Source organism: Chaetodon trifascialis, chromosome 17 (assembly GCF_039877785.1).
Source record: "Chaetodon trifascialis isolate fChaTrf1 chromosome 17, fChaTrf1.hap1, whole genome shotgun sequence".
In the NCBI taxonomy this organism is placed as follows: Eukaryota; Metazoa; Chordata; class Actinopteri; order Chaetodontiformes; family Chaetodontidae; genus Chaetodon; species Chaetodon trifascialis.
This window is the reverse complement of record NC_092072.1, coordinates 4,923,232-4,941,775: the sequence shown is the minus strand read 5'-3', so window position 1 is coordinate 4,941,775 and position 18,544 is coordinate 4,923,232. Positions and strand designations below refer to the sequence as shown.

General features: G+C 41.2%; 3 protein-coding genes across 3 annotated transcripts; 1 reads left to right on the top strand and 2 right to left on the bottom strand.

Moving 5' to 3' along the window:
• Positions 1-865: 865 nt before the first annotated feature.
• Positions 866-5,559, bottom strand: slc52a2 (solute carrier family 52 member 2). The gene is made up of 4 exons (XM_070985259.1): positions 5,293-5,559; positions 2,513-3,371; positions 2,256-2,376; positions 866-1,552 (listed from the first exon to the last, which is right to left on the bottom strand). The coding sequence occupies exons 1-4, from the start codon at positions 5,420-5,422 to the stop codon at positions 1,343-1,345; spliced, it is 1,320 nt and encodes a 439-aa protein (XP_070841360.1). The 5' UTR covers positions 5,423-5,559; the 3' UTR covers positions 866-1,342.
• A 1,176-nt stretch (positions 5,560-6,735) lies between these two features.
• LOC139345391 (uncharacterized) lies at positions 6,736-11,610 on the bottom strand. The gene is made up of 3 exons (XM_070983935.1): positions 11,543-11,610; positions 10,823-10,889; positions 6,736-10,235 (listed from the first exon to the last, which is right to left on the bottom strand). Exons 2-3 carry the CDS (start codon positions 10,881-10,883, stop codon positions 7,729-7,731), a joined length of 2,568 nt encoding a protein of 855 aa, XP_070840036.1. The 5' UTR covers positions 10,884-10,889; positions 11,543-11,610; the 3' UTR covers positions 6,736-7,728.
• An 89-nt stretch (positions 11,611-11,699) lies between these two features.
• fbxl6 (F-box and leucine-rich repeat protein 6) lies at positions 11,700-18,230 on the top strand. Its single transcript, XM_070984229.1, has 10 exons — positions 11,700-11,756; positions 12,592-13,209; positions 13,972-14,130; positions 14,262-14,325; positions 14,474-14,605; positions 14,922-15,029; positions 15,923-16,036; positions 16,556-16,787; positions 17,190-17,433; positions 17,626-18,230. Exons 2-10 carry the CDS (start codon positions 12,671-12,673, stop codon positions 17,753-17,755), a joined length of 1,722 nt encoding a protein of 573 aa, XP_070840330.1. The 5' UTR covers positions 11,700-11,756; positions 12,592-12,670; the 3' UTR covers positions 17,756-18,230.
• Positions 18,231-18,544: the final 314 nt, after the last annotated feature.

Below are 18,544 nucleotides of genomic sequence, written 5' to 3'. Positions count from 1 at the left end.
AACTACTCACCCATTAGTACTCATCAAGCCCAGAGATTGTTCCCTCAAGGTATCATGACGTTACTGTGTATTTGGAATAAGTAAAAACCCCAAATGACAGTAAACTGCACCAAATGTTTGTATAAAACATGAAGAGAAACACAGTCAAATCTAAAGGAAACTGAAATCTGCGAGGTCTCCCATTTTCAGGCACAGAGAAATAATTTTGGCATTGAATCAAGGAATATCATGGCATCTACGAGCTGTGTAAAGTTACTGCGTTATAAATTAGACAATTCTCTTAACACTGACTTATAGCACAACCGAAATTCATATCCGACTGACGAAACTGTAAATATAATCACGATTTAGTGGCGTGAATCAAAGGGAAGAGGTAGCAAAACGATTTAAAAGTAGTAACTGAAAATAAAAAAACTCACCTTGAGATGGGACTGCATCAAACAGACTTCCATCCAATTGCATCGCTAATTTTAACCGAGTTGGTTCATTGAGATAAGCAGTAGGTGGCGCCAGTTCTCCAGTCGGAAAACCATACCATTGCAGATGAAGGCGCGACAAAAAGACGTAATTAAAGGCAGCGTCAGTAAAAACTTAAATGGTGAAAACACAAAGTAGAAAACATGGCGGAAATATGACATTTCTGTTTGTTTCGAGGTCACATGAGATCTGTGTGGAGTGATGAGGACATGTTTTAGTCCGCTGACTCAGCGGAAACAGCTGATCTTTCCTGTGAGTTAAATGTTCCCTAAATCTGACCTTCAGTACTTTTTTAAAAAAAGGAAAAAACATTTTTTCAAATTCTGTTTGAATTCCATCAACTTTTTCTGATGCTACACTTAAAATGCAAATAGAATCTGCTGATGAAAACATATTTCTAATCAATGTCTGATTCAGGAGCAACAGATGTGGATGAATAATTTAAAGCTTGTGTCCCTGAGTAAACTAGTTTTCACGTGTTTTGTTGAAGTGAGGGAAAAAAATTCATCAGCTGCTGTTTGTGCAACCGTAAACAACTTCAACTACTGAGACCTATTATGAAATACCACACAAAGCACTTGTGGTTTTACTGCATCATCACATTTTACAAGACCTTGGTCAACGTGCAGCAACACAATGCTTCCATTATCTGGAAATGTTTTTACTTTCACAGGCTCAGAGGCCTCTGAATCAGGAGGGAAGGCCTCATTGGTGGGATGAAAGATGAGGCCAAGACAGATCTGATGCTCCAGTCAGGAGCAGCAACTCCAAAACACGGTTCAAACAGTCATTTCCTGCGGCGAATGAATGATAACTGTGTCTATAGAAACAGACTTCAGAAAAAACTTTACATATCTCACTCCTGCTAACTGCAGTTATCCACGCATTCTTGACCCCGGGCAAACACGTGATAGACGCTGACCAGAGGGAACATGGTGAGGGCTCCGATAAGGGAGCCTGCCTGGATAGCGATGCCACACCACAGCAGGGCAGCGTGACCGGCCTCGTGAAGCAAAGTCCCAATCACCACTTTCACATAGGACAAGATGGCAGTGAAAGCAATCCACGAGATGACCTGTAGGGGGCACAAGCACGTAGCTGCAATCAGTGACAGACATGGAGGCAAAACCAGACGAGGCTTGAGCTAAATGGTGTCTGTGGTGTCTGTTTTAATTGTGTTTATTGTTGATATACATGTTTATTGTTGATATACAATCAGGAATCCGCACAGGGTGTTTTATTTTGAAAACTAATTGGACTCTCTGTGCCATTCGTGTGTCTGACTTCCTGCTTGGCTTGATGTGGCTCAAAGTGTATTTTCTACAGAGCGAAGGGCCTCATACGAAGCCAATTTAACAACCAGAGTTGGACGGTGGAAGCTGTTTTTTTCACACTGCGTTTTGTGTCTTCTTGCATGCGTGTGCTGCATCAGTATGTGTGTCTGTTGTATGTAAATGTACTCCATAGACAGGCCCTGTGGTACGCTGACTGTTGTACCTATATACTTTGGGTTTTCTGCCAAATAAATGCTTTTAGGATGTCTAATCCTACCCCTCGTCTAAATCAGAGAATAAATCACATTAAGTTTAATAATTAACCTAAATTATGGAGCAGGCTACTCCTTCCAAAACACATCTGAGCCTATACCTCATTTTAATTCCTGCTGGATCCGATAAACATCTGTTTTTCAATCTTCTTTTTTCTTTTTTTCAGGATTTTTTATGAGGACAATACATTTTAAATGGTACCCAGCTCTAGAAACATGTGTCCTCACTCACCACTAAGGCCGCACCAGTGTTTCCTGGGAGTGGAGGACAGGGACTGAGTGCTGCTAACGCCATGAGATATGCAGCAAAAACTCCCCCTCCTAAAGACAAGAAGCCCAGACCAGTGGAGGACCTGGAAGACAAAAATAGGTCCAATCAAAACACTGCAGCCACACAACTGTAAAAAGACCAAACCGTCAAAGTTCTTCAGCATAAAAAAAGAGCACAAAAAGCAATACACGTGTTCAATCACACTTCTAGTTTCTCACCTTAGGACGACAAACATAGCTAGAAAGCAGCCCAGGGGGTTTGCTATGTTGCCGAGAACCACAGAGAGGTGATAGGCCATGGTGCCGTAGGGCAAACAGGAGAAACTCTGCACAGACGGCAGGACCCCGTTGGTGAGGGCGTTGCAGACAGCGAGCAGCGACAGCAGGTAGATGTTCCGCTGTGTCCAAAATGTCTGAGCCGGCGGCTGTTCCTCCACCTGCGGCTGCTCCTCAGACACCGGCGTCCCTCCGTTGTGTAGCGGGTGTGTTTCCTCTCCGTATTTTGCCACCGCTTCTTTGTCAGCCTCCTGTGGCGATGCATCTTCCGGCGACTCTGTCGTTCTTTGTGTTAAAACCCAGAAGCTCAGAGACGATATTGACAGCATAACACAGAGGAACCAGAAGAAGTTCTGTGCAGGAAAGTTCTCTTTCAAATACTCTGGCTCCACTGTGCCATTCACATTCATTTTACACTCAAGCTTGCCAACGCCTTGCCCTAAAGCCACAACACAAGGGAACAAGGCGCTGAAGCCTTGACCAATGAAGAACGTACGAATGTACTGAGGGGGGTAACGATACATGAAAGGCAGGAAGGTGACGTTGGATGTGCAGCAAAGCAAAGCCAACACGAAGGTGAAGAGCAGGAACAGCAGTGACCTTTCCTCTCCCGCGATGACGACCGTATGTGACCAGAAGATGGCCAGCAGACCGGAGGCCACCACTGCCAGCACCTGGATGCAGTGGATGGTGAGGCGCTCTTTCAAGCGACCTGGAGCACAGTGGTGTATAATGGTCACTACTATCGGACCAAGGTTCCCAAAGGCTATCAGCACTGAGAGGTAGGCGGGCAGGTTCCACTCTAAAACAAGAAACACCATTTACCAGTTAGGGTAATGAGGTATAGATAAAAACACAATATTCACTATATATGCTTTACAAATACTTCCAAACTTGAACCCCTCTTGTTGATAAAAATGTCTTATTTTATTTTCAGGCATTTGCAGTATTCTATTGATCTTGTCTCGTTTCATGTGTGGATTTTTATCAGTTGTTAACACGATAAATGTCTTACATGGTTTCTGCAGGCTTCACCAAATTAAATGTAAGACTTTTAAGAGCTTCTTAGTACCACATAGAAAAAAATGTAGTAGCTGTTTCACCATCATACCGGTCAAAGTGCAACAATATGGTGGAATACAACAATAGACTCATGATATCATAACTTAAATTAATGACCATAAAATTGGTGAATGAATTACCCAGTTAAACATTATTTATTAACTCCGATTCACTGAAGCTTTTGCTCAGTATGAACTGATGAGCATCCTAACATCTGTTGTTTTCTAAAAGTCTGATGGTTCTGACTGAAACTCCACAAAACAGGACTGAACAGCCTCCTGCAGCTCAAGCCACTGTCCAAACAATCCCTGTTAGTTAATTAACTGTAAACTAAACAGTCTGTTTACCTACAGCAGGCAAGAGAAAACACTGAAGACTTTTGAGAATGAAAGCCTTTTACAACCCTCGAAACTAAACGCTTCTTTAGACTGGAGGAAGTTCATTTAACTAAAACTACAGCTGTCAAAGATATTCAGATATTGAGCCTTTTAGACCAGGAAACGGCTCATTTAAAGCTGCACCTTAATTTCAATTTAACCAAAGTCCGATACATATTTTATTATAGCAACAATAAAGAAAAATGAAGGAATCTGTTTGCCAGACATATCAATACAACTGTCAGTATGAAAGAAGCTGGTGTTCAGATCTTTTACTAAAGTACACGTAGGAATACTACAGCAAAATTTTACATTAAAGTATTAACAGCTAAATGAATTTAAAGTATGAAAAATAAAAGTAACCTTTAAGCAACAGATTGGCACCTCTCCACATAACAAAATATATTAGTAAATTATTATTCAGGATGGATTACTATGTAAACTGCATCCTTTTGTAGCTGGTGGAGTGAATTTACTATCAACTAAATATTCTGCAGGTACTTTCACAATACATCATATTACAGAAGTGATCACATGATTTATATACTGTTAATATGCTGTTATTACATGTTTATATGCTTAGATGTATTTTTTGAGAACACTATTTTCTCTTAGTTTTATTCTCATTCTTATTCTTCTTTATTTTATATATTGTATGTTTACATGTATGTTTAACCTGCTGCTGCTGCTGCTGCTGCTGCTTCAACACCAAAATTTCCCAAATTGGGATCAATAAAGTAAAAGTCTGAGTCTAAGTCTAATTTGTATGTAAAACGGGTAAATGGATGAAGTAATAAGTGCAGTGTTCCCCAATGAAAAGTAGCGAAATAGACGAAAAATCTGATCAAATTGAAACCCTTGAAGTACAAGTACGTTCAAATTACTTACGTCCGGTACTTGGGTAGTACTTAAATCTACATATTTAACGTTAGTTTACAACTGGAAAGAGGGGAATTATGTTAATTAGTAGTTTAATCATTGGCACTGTTACACATGTAACTACGTTGTATTGTATTTATTTCCATTAAATGTTTGGTCGTTATGAGTCGAGAAACCATCTCAACAGCTCACTGCTGTGTAAGTGCGAAGCTAGCTGGGATCATTTGTCACAAGCTAGCATCACCCAGTTTGGGCTAACTGAAGCCTACGAAGCTTGAATAAAGCAGCAAGTGGATCCAAATGGTTGGTAATACATGCCGGGCGATGTTTTAATAAAGGCTTTGATCTAATAGTCCAAAGGCCGGGTAAAGCGAACACGTTATCTCTATAAGTTGGACTACTGACCTTCGGGCAGCACATTCACAACCACCGGGAGCTCGACCCACAGACTGTTGACGGATATCCAGGAGCCCATGGCGAACAGAGCTATTAGCCCATGGGTCACCGCTGCACTGCTCCACCAGCTACCGCACATGGTTCCGCTTAGTCCGGCTAAGAGAAGCGAGGAAATGCCGGACGACCGTTTGACTTTGTTTGCGGTAAACACAAACAACACGCTGCCTTAACCTGAAGGATGGTGGACTCTTACGCAAAGTTCCCGCCCCTCCGGTTGCCTTCACTTACCCCTCGTATGTTTATGTTTCAGTTAATATTGGGGAAACAAAACAGCCACTGAGCAGACGCATGACACAACACAGAAGAGCTAACTCTTCAGGTCTAGACTCAGCTGTTTACCTGCATCTCAAGGAGGAAGCACAGTCCTTTGAGGATAAAAATGTGCATATTCTGGACAGAGAAGACAGATGGGTTGAAAGAGGAGTGAGAGAAGCCATCCATGTCAAGGTTGAAAAACCATCTCTGAACAGAGGGGGAGGTCTGAGACACCACCTATCTCCCACATACAATGCTGTTCTTTCATCTCTTCCAAAGAGATTCAAAAACTTAGCCTCTGAAAATAAACAACAAAGCCATTCACACATGGCTCAAGGAGCCTCCCAATGACAAGAATGGGACACTAACGAGGCAGACGACTGTCGTTGACACCCAAGGGTCGCACCCTACCCCGCCTTAATGGGGGATCGTTTGCCTCACAATAGAGTGATACCATCCTTGGTTTTGGGGGTTGGCCTTACTCAGAGGATAAATACTTGACCCTAACACCATTTCACTAGACTAGAGCTGTCCTATCTACTCTGGTGCGCATGAACTGATGAAGCCTGCTCGGATGAGAGGCGAAACGTCTTCCAAGACAAACTGACAAAGTCCAGTTGCGATCGATTGAATGCCCCGAAGCTTTCAGTTAACAGTTAATTAACAGTTCGTATATGCGAGTGCAGCTTCCACGTCCGTTTTATTCCAGAATCGTACAAACTGTGTACCAAATGAAAAGACAGCTAATTTAGTTGACTATCATTAATTTAAACGTAGAGCGTTTTCCACCTTGTTGGTCGCATGATAGTTGGGCGCAAAACCAGTCACTAAACGCAACGGAAAGGTAATATGTAAAGATAACACTAATTACTTGCTGAAACAATCCAATTACATGTGAGACAACGGCCTTACCAGTTGTTGCCATGGGTCCATAGCAACGGCGTTGTTTATGAGCGGCATTTAGAAATGAGTTTTCTTGAAGGCACCATTCTGCCCCGCTGGTTGGATAAGATGGGTATGTTTGTTTTCTATCCCGGTGACAACTGACGCAAGAGGCTCATTCGTCACAGCTCATTCAAAAACAAAGCTTTCCCTAAAAAGTTGAGACTTAGCAGCTTTTATTCGATTATTCTTTTTGGATATAATGTATGTGCGTATCTGAGTAGCGGTAAATATGATGTATGTGACATTAAGGTATATTTCTTAAACACAGCTGCAAAAGCCAATACCAACATATCAAACCAATTGGTGGGTGTTCATAACAAGGCTTGGGGTCTCAATCGTCTTCTTTGCCTGTACGTGAGAAAAAAACACTTCACATTTGACAGAGTGACCTCAATGAACTCCTCTCTCATTACTGACCCCCCTATTTTCTTGACACCTCCCAGTCTACGTCTTATAAGAATGAACTCATTGACTTTGTGATACAATCACAAATGCCCTTCAAATCTGAGAAAAACAAGGGTTGTTATGTGGCTGACAAAACCAAAATCCTTACTGACGGTGGAAAACAGCCATGAACTTGAACTAAAGCTGGGTTGATTTCGCAACACTTAACTCTTGTCTGAATGACTACACATTTCCCAAACCCTTTCTAGTTTATAATACAGGTTGACAAAGTAAATATCAAGAAAATATAAACAAAGAGGTTTATTTTGTCAGTAATTCTTATATTTTAAGCAGGAAGCTTTTATTGTCTGACCTCTGTATAATCACAGTGGGTACAATCTTGTATAAAAAATAAGTTTCTCTCTCTCAGCAACACAAAAGTCATCTTTCTAGAAAAGCATCGTTGCAATACAGCACCATGAAAATTAGAGAACTGTGTCAAATCAAAAGTTTAAGCCGCAAAATCAAGCACTGTCACTTCAACTACTGGCACTGAAAATACAGTCTGTAACAACCATGGCAGCTCCATCTGCCATATACAGAATCACAAATGATACAGTCTTCGTGTGGAAAAATTGAGGTCATTGTGAATATTTCTGCTTCGTTTGTAAACACAGAATCACATGAGGAAGTCACGTGATAACCCAGTTTCCTTCCCTGTCGTTCCAGGGCATTTTCACCCTCTTATCCCTCAATATCTCACTTTTTAGATGCAACAGAAGCTCTCATGTGTGGCTGCTTTCACTGATTGGCTGGGGCATCTGTTTTGTCTTTGACCACAGGTCTCGGTTTTGTCTTTCTGGGCGCCCAAACAAGAGAGTACCCAGGTTTGACACGAGGAAGCGCGAGCTTCAGCTTCAACAACATTTGTGTGCTGTTGTGGAAAACAAAATCCAAGTTTGGGTCTGTGTTGTTCAGGATCATTTTCTGGTACAATATCTCACATCGCAGCGCTTCTCGTTTCTCTGCTCTGGATTTTCCATCAAAACGCACAAGCATTTTGTCGACATCCTGCTGTGTCTTGCATGGCCCTCCATTTCTGCTTACTGTTGCTACTATGTAGTCCCTATCCATGTTCTCCTCAAGCTCTTCTTGATGCAGCCTTCCAGCATTTTCTCTTTTAGTTTTATAGCCTTTCTTTAACTGCGGACTGTAGTCATCTTCTTGGCCAGTGTAGGTATTCTTTTTAGCTTGCCAACTGGAGGATTCATCGGAGCTGTCATCAGATGAACCAAATTGGTCATTTTCTTCTTCAGAGCTATCCGATGCCGTGTTCTTGTGTGCGGGGCGTTTGGAGGACTTCTTCTTGTAAGGGTACACATGCCCGAAGGGATATTCCGCCATCAAGACGGAGAATGTGCAGCTCACCAGTCGTAAGCACAAATCTGGTGGAGGGACTTGAGAAAAGGTTCCTCCTGGCAGGAAATCCTTCAGGTGCTCCTCAGTGACAGCAGCAATTGCCTTTACCATCCTCTTTAAACAAGCTCTGATTAGGTCCCTATTGGTGTGCCACAGACCACAGTAATGAAACACTCCAACAAAGGTTTTCTCCTGCAATGGGAACTGCAGAAAAGCATTCGTAGCCTCTTCAGGTTCCAGCAGCGTTGAAGCGTCTTTGGACCAATCAAGGAACTTTTGGTAGAGAGAGAGTAGGTACTGACTGAAGAGCAAGTACTCTCCTCCACTTTTCAGAAGCTGCCAGTAAGGGCCGAGGATCTTGCAGTAAACGATGGCCAGAACACACACAAGGCTCTGTATGATGGCGTCGTCGGCATCGGCGGCAACACTCTCCAGAACAACGTTTGGGCATTCGTTGTTGTTCAGTGACAGCAAATCAGAGAAGAAGAGAGCGATCTCTTTGTGGTGGTGAATGAGGCCCGCTGCAGCTTCAAAGTAGCTGCTGAATCGATTTGACTGATTGACAGTAAGTCTAGAAGGATTTCTCTTTTCCTCACAGAAAGCCACCCAATGTTTTCTGTAGTTCTGCGAACCAGAGCTGTGAGGACTTAAGATATCGCAGGCCATGTGAATGTAGCGCGAAGTGGCGCTTTCAGACAAATTCACAAAGTTCCTGAACAGCGGCAGCTTGTCCCGGCCTAGTTTCTCCCCCGTCGACAGAGTGATCTCTTTTTCAAAGAGCATAATCTGCCGCTCAATGGCATCGTGCACGTCAACAAGGAAATTGGCGTTGTAGCTTAAAAACACCACAGGAGAGACAAGTGAGACGTCCTCAGAGAGTGAGTTGAGTTTTTTCTCAAACTCTGCCATGGCTGGATGCTCCTTGCATGTCAGAGCATACTGGTTTCTGAGCAGACCTAAGGAAACTTGCTTGCATGCTGCGGTGTTCCCGCCATACATACTCGACAGCTTTTGGACTGACAGCATCGCCATGTCGAGCAGGGTCGGCGCCTCTTCTTTTTTATCTGAGCTTTCGTCTTCACTGTTGGACACATCCAAATCGTCATCGTCATGCTCACCAACAACCCCTCTGTTCATCTCAGACCCTTCACCTTGCATGATTTCACAGCTCTCATACTCCTGCTTAATTGTAACTTTTTCGTAATTTATGGTATCATCTCTTCTCATTCGTTTCTTCACTATGAATCGAGGCATTCGTTTCTTCACCAGTTCAAATGGACTTTGAAGCAGATTTTCCATGGCTGCATTCCTCCGGTGGCTTCTCGTTTCATAATTGTGGTAATGCATTTTTAACTTTTTTATTTTGGCTCTTAGGACTTTATATGCCTTTTGAATATCTCCATTCTTACAAAACTCTGGATTGAAGTTTCTAAGCCAAGTAACTAAAACGATTGGCGCAATTTTCTCCCTGGTGACAAAGTTGCTCAACTCGAGAATCAACCCATTCGTGACTTCAATCGACTGTGCTCGCTCTGCAAAATCCCTCATTTCCAAAAGATGTTGTCGTTCCACTCCGATGCTGTCACATATCGGACCAACGAAGTTAAAGTTGACGTCTGATTCCAGGAAAGTCAGCCTCGCATCACTTCCCAGGCTCAGCGTTGTTGCTATGCCTCTTTCAATCAGACGACGAAAGTCAGCTGACTGATGACTGCGGAATATTTTCTTGAGCCAATCTACGATGGCAATCCACGGAAAGTTATTGTCCTCTCTCAGAAGTCCGACTTGAATCAGCAGCCTGTTCTTGCACGGCACCATTTCGAGCTCTAATCCTTCTCCCGATTGAGCACCAATGAAGTCGGCAACAAGCTTCCAATAGTACTCATCTCCTGAAAAACAGAAGAGTCGGCAATTGAGCAGAAATGAAGTGGTTGACAAAAAGGTGGGGTTGCAAACTGTACTGGATGAAATGTATTCATTTATGTTTTCTGGTAAATGACAAGGTAACCATGAGAGATGTAATTTTTCTAGAAATCTGTATTATGCTATAAAAATACAACAAATTAATAAACTGCTAGAAAATTGTCAAGCAATAAAGTTATCATATAGAGAATTAGCTCATATAGTTAGCTTAATAACAGTCACATTATGTAAACATTTCACTTGAAAATCTTAAACTTAACCTATATTCTACTGTTTACTGTACACACAGTTTATTTTACATACTGTTTATTTATACACTGTATATACAAAATTATTCTGCCGTTTATTTAAACATTCTTTACGATAATTGTAAATATTTTCACCACATACTCTTCATTTATACATTTACATATACTGTGCACACACACATATATATGTACTTTTTAACTATTTTCTACCCTGTGGTGAGCCTGCTGCAATAGAAATTTCGTTCAGTGTACACCTGTTGTTTACTGACTGACAATAAAGTTTGTTTGAAATGTTTTTGACTTACTCAGATTAGCTTCAGTTACAGCTGCTTTACCACAGAGGGAGAAACCTTGGCCTTCCTCCATTGTGTCCTGTTTTAAAAGAGAGACATGTTTCACACCTCAGCTTCGGAAAGCATAACCACGTCAAGAAGCTGTTAAATTATATTATATTGTACTATGAGCCTCTTTGGATTGATGTGGCACTAAACACGCCTCTCACCATAACGCAATACAGAGCAAGAATCGTTCTTTTACATTGCATTAGTCCTAATCAACTGGAAAATGAGTGTAAGTTACGTTATGTTGTGATGCTCTGTGGAGCTGGGGGTCCAGGCTGTGCAGGGATTCCCTCCTACCGCCCACCACCCCTGGATACTCTGCACTCGTTGTACACATGCAAGAACAACACTCGATTGCCTTTCTTTCCCATTAAAGTCCGACATACACGACACGCCAATGTGATCAATGTGGTTTAGTGGCCCTTATTATGAGCGGAACAGAATAAAAACCTTCACGCTACATCTGGAAATAAGGGTTAATGCTGCCCGAGCGCAACCTCTGCACGCTAAAGTTAGCATTGTGAGCACCTTGCTAGCGTTAGCACCAACTTTACAACATACTATATCGTAGTAATTTGTGAATAATGCCAGTGCATAATAGTTGTGCTGCATTCTATAGCACTTACACAGAATTTCAGAAGTCAAAGCAGTTGCAAATTAACATTTAAACGCATAAACGCTTACCCCGTAGCTACACGGACTTCAGCCTCCTCTTCACTACATCTCAACCCCACAAAACGAGGAGGAGGAGCGAAAACATTAGGCTGCTCACTGATTGGATAGCTTCATAGAAGGCGGGCTGCAGACGAGATTTTCACCAATCACAGAAGGGATGTGAAATGCATTATGGGTCTACTATGCTGGGGATTGCTAGCTGTTTTCATGAATCGGGCTAGCGGTAGGTAATTTAAAGTAGTAACACAGTGTACGAAATAGTCATTGTTTATTTTAGAAAGTATCACTATTAATACTATTTGTTGTCAATGTAGCAACAGCGGCTATGCCAATGTTATGCTGTGTTATGTTGAATGGCGGCTTGTTAACAACTTAGCACAGCAACGTTAGCTAGCTCAGTTAACGTTTAACCGGACAGCCTTTGCTTCATTTAATGTTAGCTGAAAAATAAATAAATAACGCTGCCAGTGATGCTGTGCTGAGTGAATGGTTGTTTTTCTTAACGCCACAGACAACGTTGTTTGAAAGTTATCTGTATGTAGTTAAATTATTCTGTAACTTACTAAATAGTCGGCAACAACTGATGGATGGATGGATGTGATTTTCAGTTTACAAACAATCGAGGATGCGCACGCAGCTTCGAGATGGAAAACAATGAAATTAATGTCAATTAATCTGAAGTTAAGTTGCCCGAGACGCATATTTGTAAAACTTACACGCTGATAGACAACTAACGGCCCTTCGTACCCAACTAAATGAACATTTCCATCTCCAGATTTGGTTGCATAAGATTGTAGAGATGCTCTTGATATTGTACTATCCTCTGTATCTCTAACTTCAAATGAGATTCAAGAGTTTTGAATAATGTCAAACCTTTTATTGATGTACTGTAAATGTAGATATGATTGCGATGTCATGAGTTATCCTGTCATATTTATCCCCAATCTACTGTGCTGCGTTTCTCTCCATTAACTGTGTGCATGACATGTTTATCCATACAGGAGAGGTTAAATCACCCACACAGACACAGACTGATCTTATTCTGACTCTGTTTTCAGGTGCTGGCATGTCACTTACCAGCTAATGTCTGTTTTTCTTGGAATGAAGATCGCGAGAAAGACCAGTTAGCAGCACACGATGGATTCCTCTGACGCAGAGGCTTTAACCCGGAGTGAAAGAAGTGAAGACACAGCACCAAGCACATCAAACTCACCAGCTCTAGCAGAAGATGGACCAAAGCCAAAGAAGGTTTCTCCTCTAAAGAGGGCTGCTGGTAAGCCTACAAATGCAAAAGCCAAGAAGCAGAAAAAGGCCAGAGTGTCCCGGCCTGCCCAGCTTGGCTACACTGTCCATCAAGGGGAGGATATGCTTCTTGTCATATCGAGTACTACTTCTCAGTATGATGGTTCAGCCTGGACTCCCCCAAAGAAGGGAACCAAGAAGAAGAAGAAGCTAACTAAAGGGAAAGTGAAAGCTGCTCAGATGAAGAAGAAGACGGCCCGTGCCAAGCCTAAACTGGAAAATAATCCAGTTGCCAAGGAAAAAGAGGACACTGATTTGTTCGTGCCACAGACAGCAACAGACCACAGATGGGGTCAGAGTCTTCCTGAGGAGGTGCTAATCAATATTTTTCAGATGGTGGTCGTCCAAGATGGTGCTGTGCCATTTCTATGCAGGTAATAAACACATATTGGATTTGATGTAACTGGGATAAGTGAATCCACAAAAATCTAAGGTTTATACTATGACCCGACTGAGATACAGCATATAAGTCTGAGAGATCCTTTAGATATGCAAATATATCATATTTATCGTTTTTCATTTTATAGTTTTAGAAGTGATGATGTCCAAATTCCTGATTCCAAAATTGTAATTAAGTATGAGCAAAGATAAATGTAGAGACAGGACGAGTTTTGTCTGTTTTAATGCAGAACAGTTTAACACATGTCATTACTGTCACAATTTAATTCTGTATGCATTCACTACAACATGATAATGACCGCAAATAATGTCTGTTTTCATGATTGTTCAAACTGCTGATTATTTTCTGCATTAATCACTCATTCCATAAAATGTCAGAACACAATGATCACAGTTTGACAGAGTTCAAAGTGATGTTTTAAAACTGTCCCGAACCAGCCTTTTTGTCTGATCAGCAGTCCAAATCCCAAATATATTCAATTTATGACCGTAGAAGAGCAATAAAACCAATAAATATTCACATTTGATGTCATTGTTTTTGATGATAAGCTTAAATTTGAGCTCTAATTGTATTATATAGAGATACAAACATTGCTATAGTTATTAATGTCAGCAATCACTTTGTAAATATGATATTTATTTTGGCTGTATCATCCAGCAGTAGTGCTGCGTTATTTGGGGACCATACATTTCACACTGAACTAAATCCTTTTTTTCGTCCTGTGTTTCTGCTGTAGGGTGGGCAGAGTTTGTCGTCTGTGGAACGCAGCTGCCTCCAGCCCGGTCCTGTGGCGTAAGGTGACCATAGGTTACTGCTGGATTGCACCGGGGAAAAACCAGCTACCTAAAACAGAGAAGAAGATCAAGGACACTTTTAACTGGCTGGCACAGAACAGGTCTGTTTTATTAGTTTCATAACTAGGTTTAAAATGTGAGCTGTGATTGAGTTTGTTCTTTGATATCTTATATTTTTAATACCGGTGTCATCTTGAAACTAAAGTCACAAACTGTATTTCTTGTCTTTTAGATTCTCTCAGTTACGAGACTTCTCCCTCTGTCACTGGACAAAGAATGTTAGCTATGCAGTTGAGGTAAGTCATCAAGACTAGAGATCTGCCCTTTGGCCCTTTTCAACTGCAGCTTCTGAACAGAAGAGTTTAGCTAGTCATTGTTACAGTTCTTTTGCATCCAAAAATGTTGATTCTAGTGTGTTTTTTGTTATGTGGTGATTGCATTTAGGTTGTGGCGCAGTTCTGCCCTCACCTTCGCTCCCTCACGCTCTCCTACTGCACAGGCCTGACAGTGGCGGCCTTCCACAGCCTTGGTCTGCACAGCCGGTGTCTGCAGAGCATAAATCTTCAGTATTCAGAGGTACATCAAGAACCGGTTCAGTACTATTTGTTGTAGAAAATGTGTCAGTGTCAGGCTGAGAATATTCATTAATTCAGTCAACCTTTATTTATAAAGGGTGTTTCCAATGAGAGCAGTTATCTCTCTTTTGCATGGGTGCCTAGTCTAATCCAACCCTTTGACAAGCAAAAGTTACATGACTTAGTCAGACTGTGGATAGTTATTGCCTAGTTATTTAATACACCTGCCACAACCACCAGCAATTCCCAGCATGTGCTCATTTCCCTCCTGCTTACATACACACCTGTAGATTTGTAGAACTTTGTTTTTGCTCTAGTTTCAGGTTGAGGGACTTCTCGAGTACCTTGAAAATCATGGGAGCCAGATCAAGCAAATTTTGTTCACACATGGAATAAAGAATGACAGACTTCTGACGTCCATCACTGTAAGCCCAGCCACCTTTTTTTCTCGATATTTTTTTAGTGTATGCCTCATACTAGCAATGAGGAACTGGAAAAGAGCTGCTCACAGTAGTGTGCTGTTGCTTAGCAGCTCAGTTGACTTGCGTTACAGGTTGCCAGGCTAATCAGCTGGCTCCACATTAAACAGGTTAGCAAATATGTTATTTCCTTTTGTTTACTTTTCCTACCCTGAATCCATTTGTCCAATGCTCGAAGGGGTTTCTACACTCACCAGCATATTCAGACGTCATAGCAGGTTTTTGTTCTTGCAGAGGAGGAAAAATGTTAACCTTTTCTCAGCTGCACTTGCCACAGCTTTAATTTCACTTGAAATGATTTCACATTTGAAAGCAGAGAGCTGAGAAGCTGACTGGAGCTTGAGTTTCAGCTCTGAGACATACTTCCTAATGTCCACCATGAAGGACAAACCACACTTGCTGTCACTGAGTTTCCATTAATGGAGGTTTTCCTTCATCTCCATTAATTAGGCCACATTAACTGCCACTATGGAGCAGTTTTGCTTTGTCGGGTGCCAGCATCTCCGCTGCAGCCACAGGGCACTCCTTCACAAATTCTGCTTCTGAATGAGGTTTCAGCTTCTTAGCTATTAGCTCACTCACCGCAACACTTGCCTGCTTAACACTGTCAGAATGTGGTCTGCGAAGGCTGCTTGTTGGCATCCAAACTCCACCGAAGAACATTAACTTCATCCAAGTGCAATCGTCCTTACAGCTCATCCAGTTTAACATGTTTCAAGCCATAATAGTGCTCAAGATTAGCCTTTTTCATCACTGCAGCATGACGTATTGACCTGATATCACCCATGGCGTGTAAAGATGAATTTGGGACACACAGCACATTGTATTTGTTTTTTCAGAGGGGATTCTGTCCCGATTTGGAGTTATTGGAGGTCAACACTAAGCTCGACAGTAAAGATTGTGAACTTCCTGTTTGCATCAAGGCACTACAAATGGCATGCCCTAAACTCAAGGTAAAAAATACAGATTTGCTTGGGAAGCATAAAATTGCTAACTGAAGAAACTGGTCATAAATAAATAGTCAGAAATCTTGCTGCTGAAATTTACATATTAAGTATAATTATAAGAGCTGAAACAATCAATTATTTGGTCAACAGAAAATTTATTGGCAACTGTTGTGATAATTGTTTCACTAATTTTTCAAGCAAAAATGCCAAACTTAAAGGTGCAATATGTAAGAATTTCAGTTTTAAACATTCCAAAATTAACTACAATCTACAACAGAGTGTGAAGAAAGACAGTTTTGACTTTATGTCTAAGATGGCTCTGTTTTGTTTTGCAGCAATATCTACTGAAGTTAGCATGCTAACCAGCTAGCCCTGGCCCGTCCTGTCGTGTAATACCACTTTGTACCCCAATACCCACAATTCAGTATTCCTTTATTAGTCCAACAAGGGGAAACTGTAATTATTATACAGTATTCCACAAAAATATACCCATAAATCCTCTACATCTACTGTACTTCTCATCAGACCTTCCGGATGCTGAATGTCAGACCTCTGCATAAGACAATGCGTAATGGTACCGATTCAACATTTGGCTTCCCGTTACTGGAGGAGCTATGTATCGCAACCACGTCATGTTCCTACATGACCGACAAAGATTTGTGGGACATTCTCTTTGGCTCCACCAAGCTACGGGTGCTGGACCTGCGAGGCTGTTCACGAATCACACCATCTGGTCTCGCAACACTCCCCTGTCTTGGTAGGACGAAGTCATGAAATTTATATTTTGGTTAACTGTGGTAAATTTTGGGTTCTTAATGGACATCAGACATAGTTATTTATAATAGAACCAAGTTTCCATCAGTAACAGTGTAAGGGAACATATCTTCAGAGAAAAAAACATTAAAAAATGGATGTGTTTATTGAATCCAAATAGGAATGAAAATGAGTTATCGGCTCATGTGTTTTGGAAGGAGTAGCATGCTCCATAATGTAGATTTATTATTAAATGTAATGTGATTCATTCTCTGAGTTAAACAAGGGAATGGGATTAGGCAGTAGATAAAGACTTTTGTGTTGGTTGGTTGGTTGGTTGGTTGGTAAAATTACTTATTAAAAATGTATTAATCTATGCTACCTTCTTCCGTGTGTGATTTGGCAGAGCTTGAGTGTCTGTTCTGGGGACAGTATTTCAGCAGCCATGTTGGGTTGTCATCACCGAAGGCAGGGCTTCACATGGTGACCCAGAAATGGAGTCAAACACTCCAACAGCTCGACATTGCAAACCAGCTCTTCGGTGCAGAGGACTTAGAGATTGCTATGAGTCACCTTGCTCAGGCAGCAGAGGCAGACACCCTGCGTTCACTCAACCTTAGTGGTACCAGGATCACACCACCTGCCCTCAGGTACACAATGTATCATTTACCCTCTTAACTCCACCACTCCAGATATTCCAGTAAACTATGAACCAGCCCTTTTAAGCGACGATCTGCAGGCATACAGAATTAATCAGGAATCTGGTATTCACTTTTGTAAATCTGAGCATTGCAGGTTTGATTTCACAAGTAATAACTTTTTATCTGTGCTTTATTTTTCAGGTCAGTCATCGGCCAAATGACTGCTCTTAGCTACCTCAATCTGTCTTCCTGTCGTTACCTTCCCAGAGGAGTGAAGAGAATCTACCGTGGCCAAGAAGAAATTCGCCAGCTGCTGGACAAACTGGACTAGTTCTCATGTTCAGTTGCTACCAGAAATCATAAAACTTGTATATTCATTTTCTGAGGCACACTTATTGTCTTACAGCATGCTTGTTTTTGGATTATGTTGTTTCTGTAAATGTCATTTTATATGTATAGTGTTGATATAAAAAAGACAAAATCACTCCTCACTGTTGATAGAGAGCAGAAACTAAGGGGTTTGAATCCAGGGAGGGAAAACCCACTGCTGCTGTTTTAATATCAGCTAAGAGTCAGTAAGAACACTGTGAACAATGTACATTTACATATCTACATGTGGAGTGACATTTTGGATTTGAATACATTTGTCACCTCAGTTGTAAACCTACAGGGACATTCAGTTGTGTATATCAGGGTTTCTTGATGTAATTCTTAACATTCTTTTTACACCAAGTTGCAACAATTCTAGACAAATATTTGTAAAGAAATATTTGAAGTTTACAAATAAATGTTTAACACATTACTGTGAAGTTGCTTACATTGCTTCTTTCCACTAGAGGGTGCTGCACTATCAAGCTAGATTTACAGAATGAGCATCTGTGTTTTGCTGTGCTTATACAGTGGTTGAAAACATTCAAGCGTTTATAAGTGAGAGACCTCTTGTTTAAAATCACAGATGTTTGATATGCTTTATTGTTGTTGAATTGGAAGTATTATGAGTGTTACAAGGGCTCTTAACATTTTCCAGCCTGTATGAGGTTCTCTCTAGCTACAAAATTCTTGTAGTGCAGTGTGCAGTGATGTGTTAATAGATCAACATGATAGTTCCAAAATATAAAGA

Excerpts from the sequence above, each read along its gene's own strand:
- slc52a2 (XM_070985259.1), bottom strand. The coding sequence starts at position 5,422 with ATGTGCGGTAGCTGGTGGAGCAGTGCAGCGGTGACCCATGGGCTAATA. Across the intron at positions 2,377-2,512 it reads GCTATGTTTGTCGTCCTAAG|GTCCTCCACTGGTCTGGGCT; the intron begins GTGAGAAACTAG and ends TTTGTCTTCCAG. Across the intron at positions 1,553-2,255 it reads ACACTGGTGCGGCCTTAGTG|GTCATCTCGTGGATTGCTTT; the intron begins GTGAGTGAGGAC and ends TGCCCCCTACAG.
- LOC139345391 (XM_070983935.1), bottom strand. The coding sequence starts at position 10,883 with ATGGAGGAAGGCCAAGGTTTCTCCCTCTGTGGTAAAGCAGCTGTAACT. Across the intron at positions 10,236-10,822 it reads TGTAACTGAAGCTAATCTGA|GAGATGAGTACTATTGGAAG; the intron begins GTAAGTCAAAAA and ends TCTGTTTTTCAG.
- fbxl6 (XM_070984229.1), top strand. The coding sequence starts at position 12,671 with ATGGATTCCTCTGACGCAGAGGCTTTAACCCGGAGTGAAAGAAGTGAA. Across the intron at positions 14,326-14,473 it reads ATGTTAGCTATGCAGTTGAG|GTTGTGGCGCAGTTCTGCCC; the intron begins GTAAGTCATCAA and ends GATTGCATTTAG. Across the intron at positions 15,030-15,922 it reads GACTTCTGACGTCCATCACT|AGGGGATTCTGTCCCGATTT; the intron begins GTAAGCCCAGCC and ends TTGTTTTTTCAG.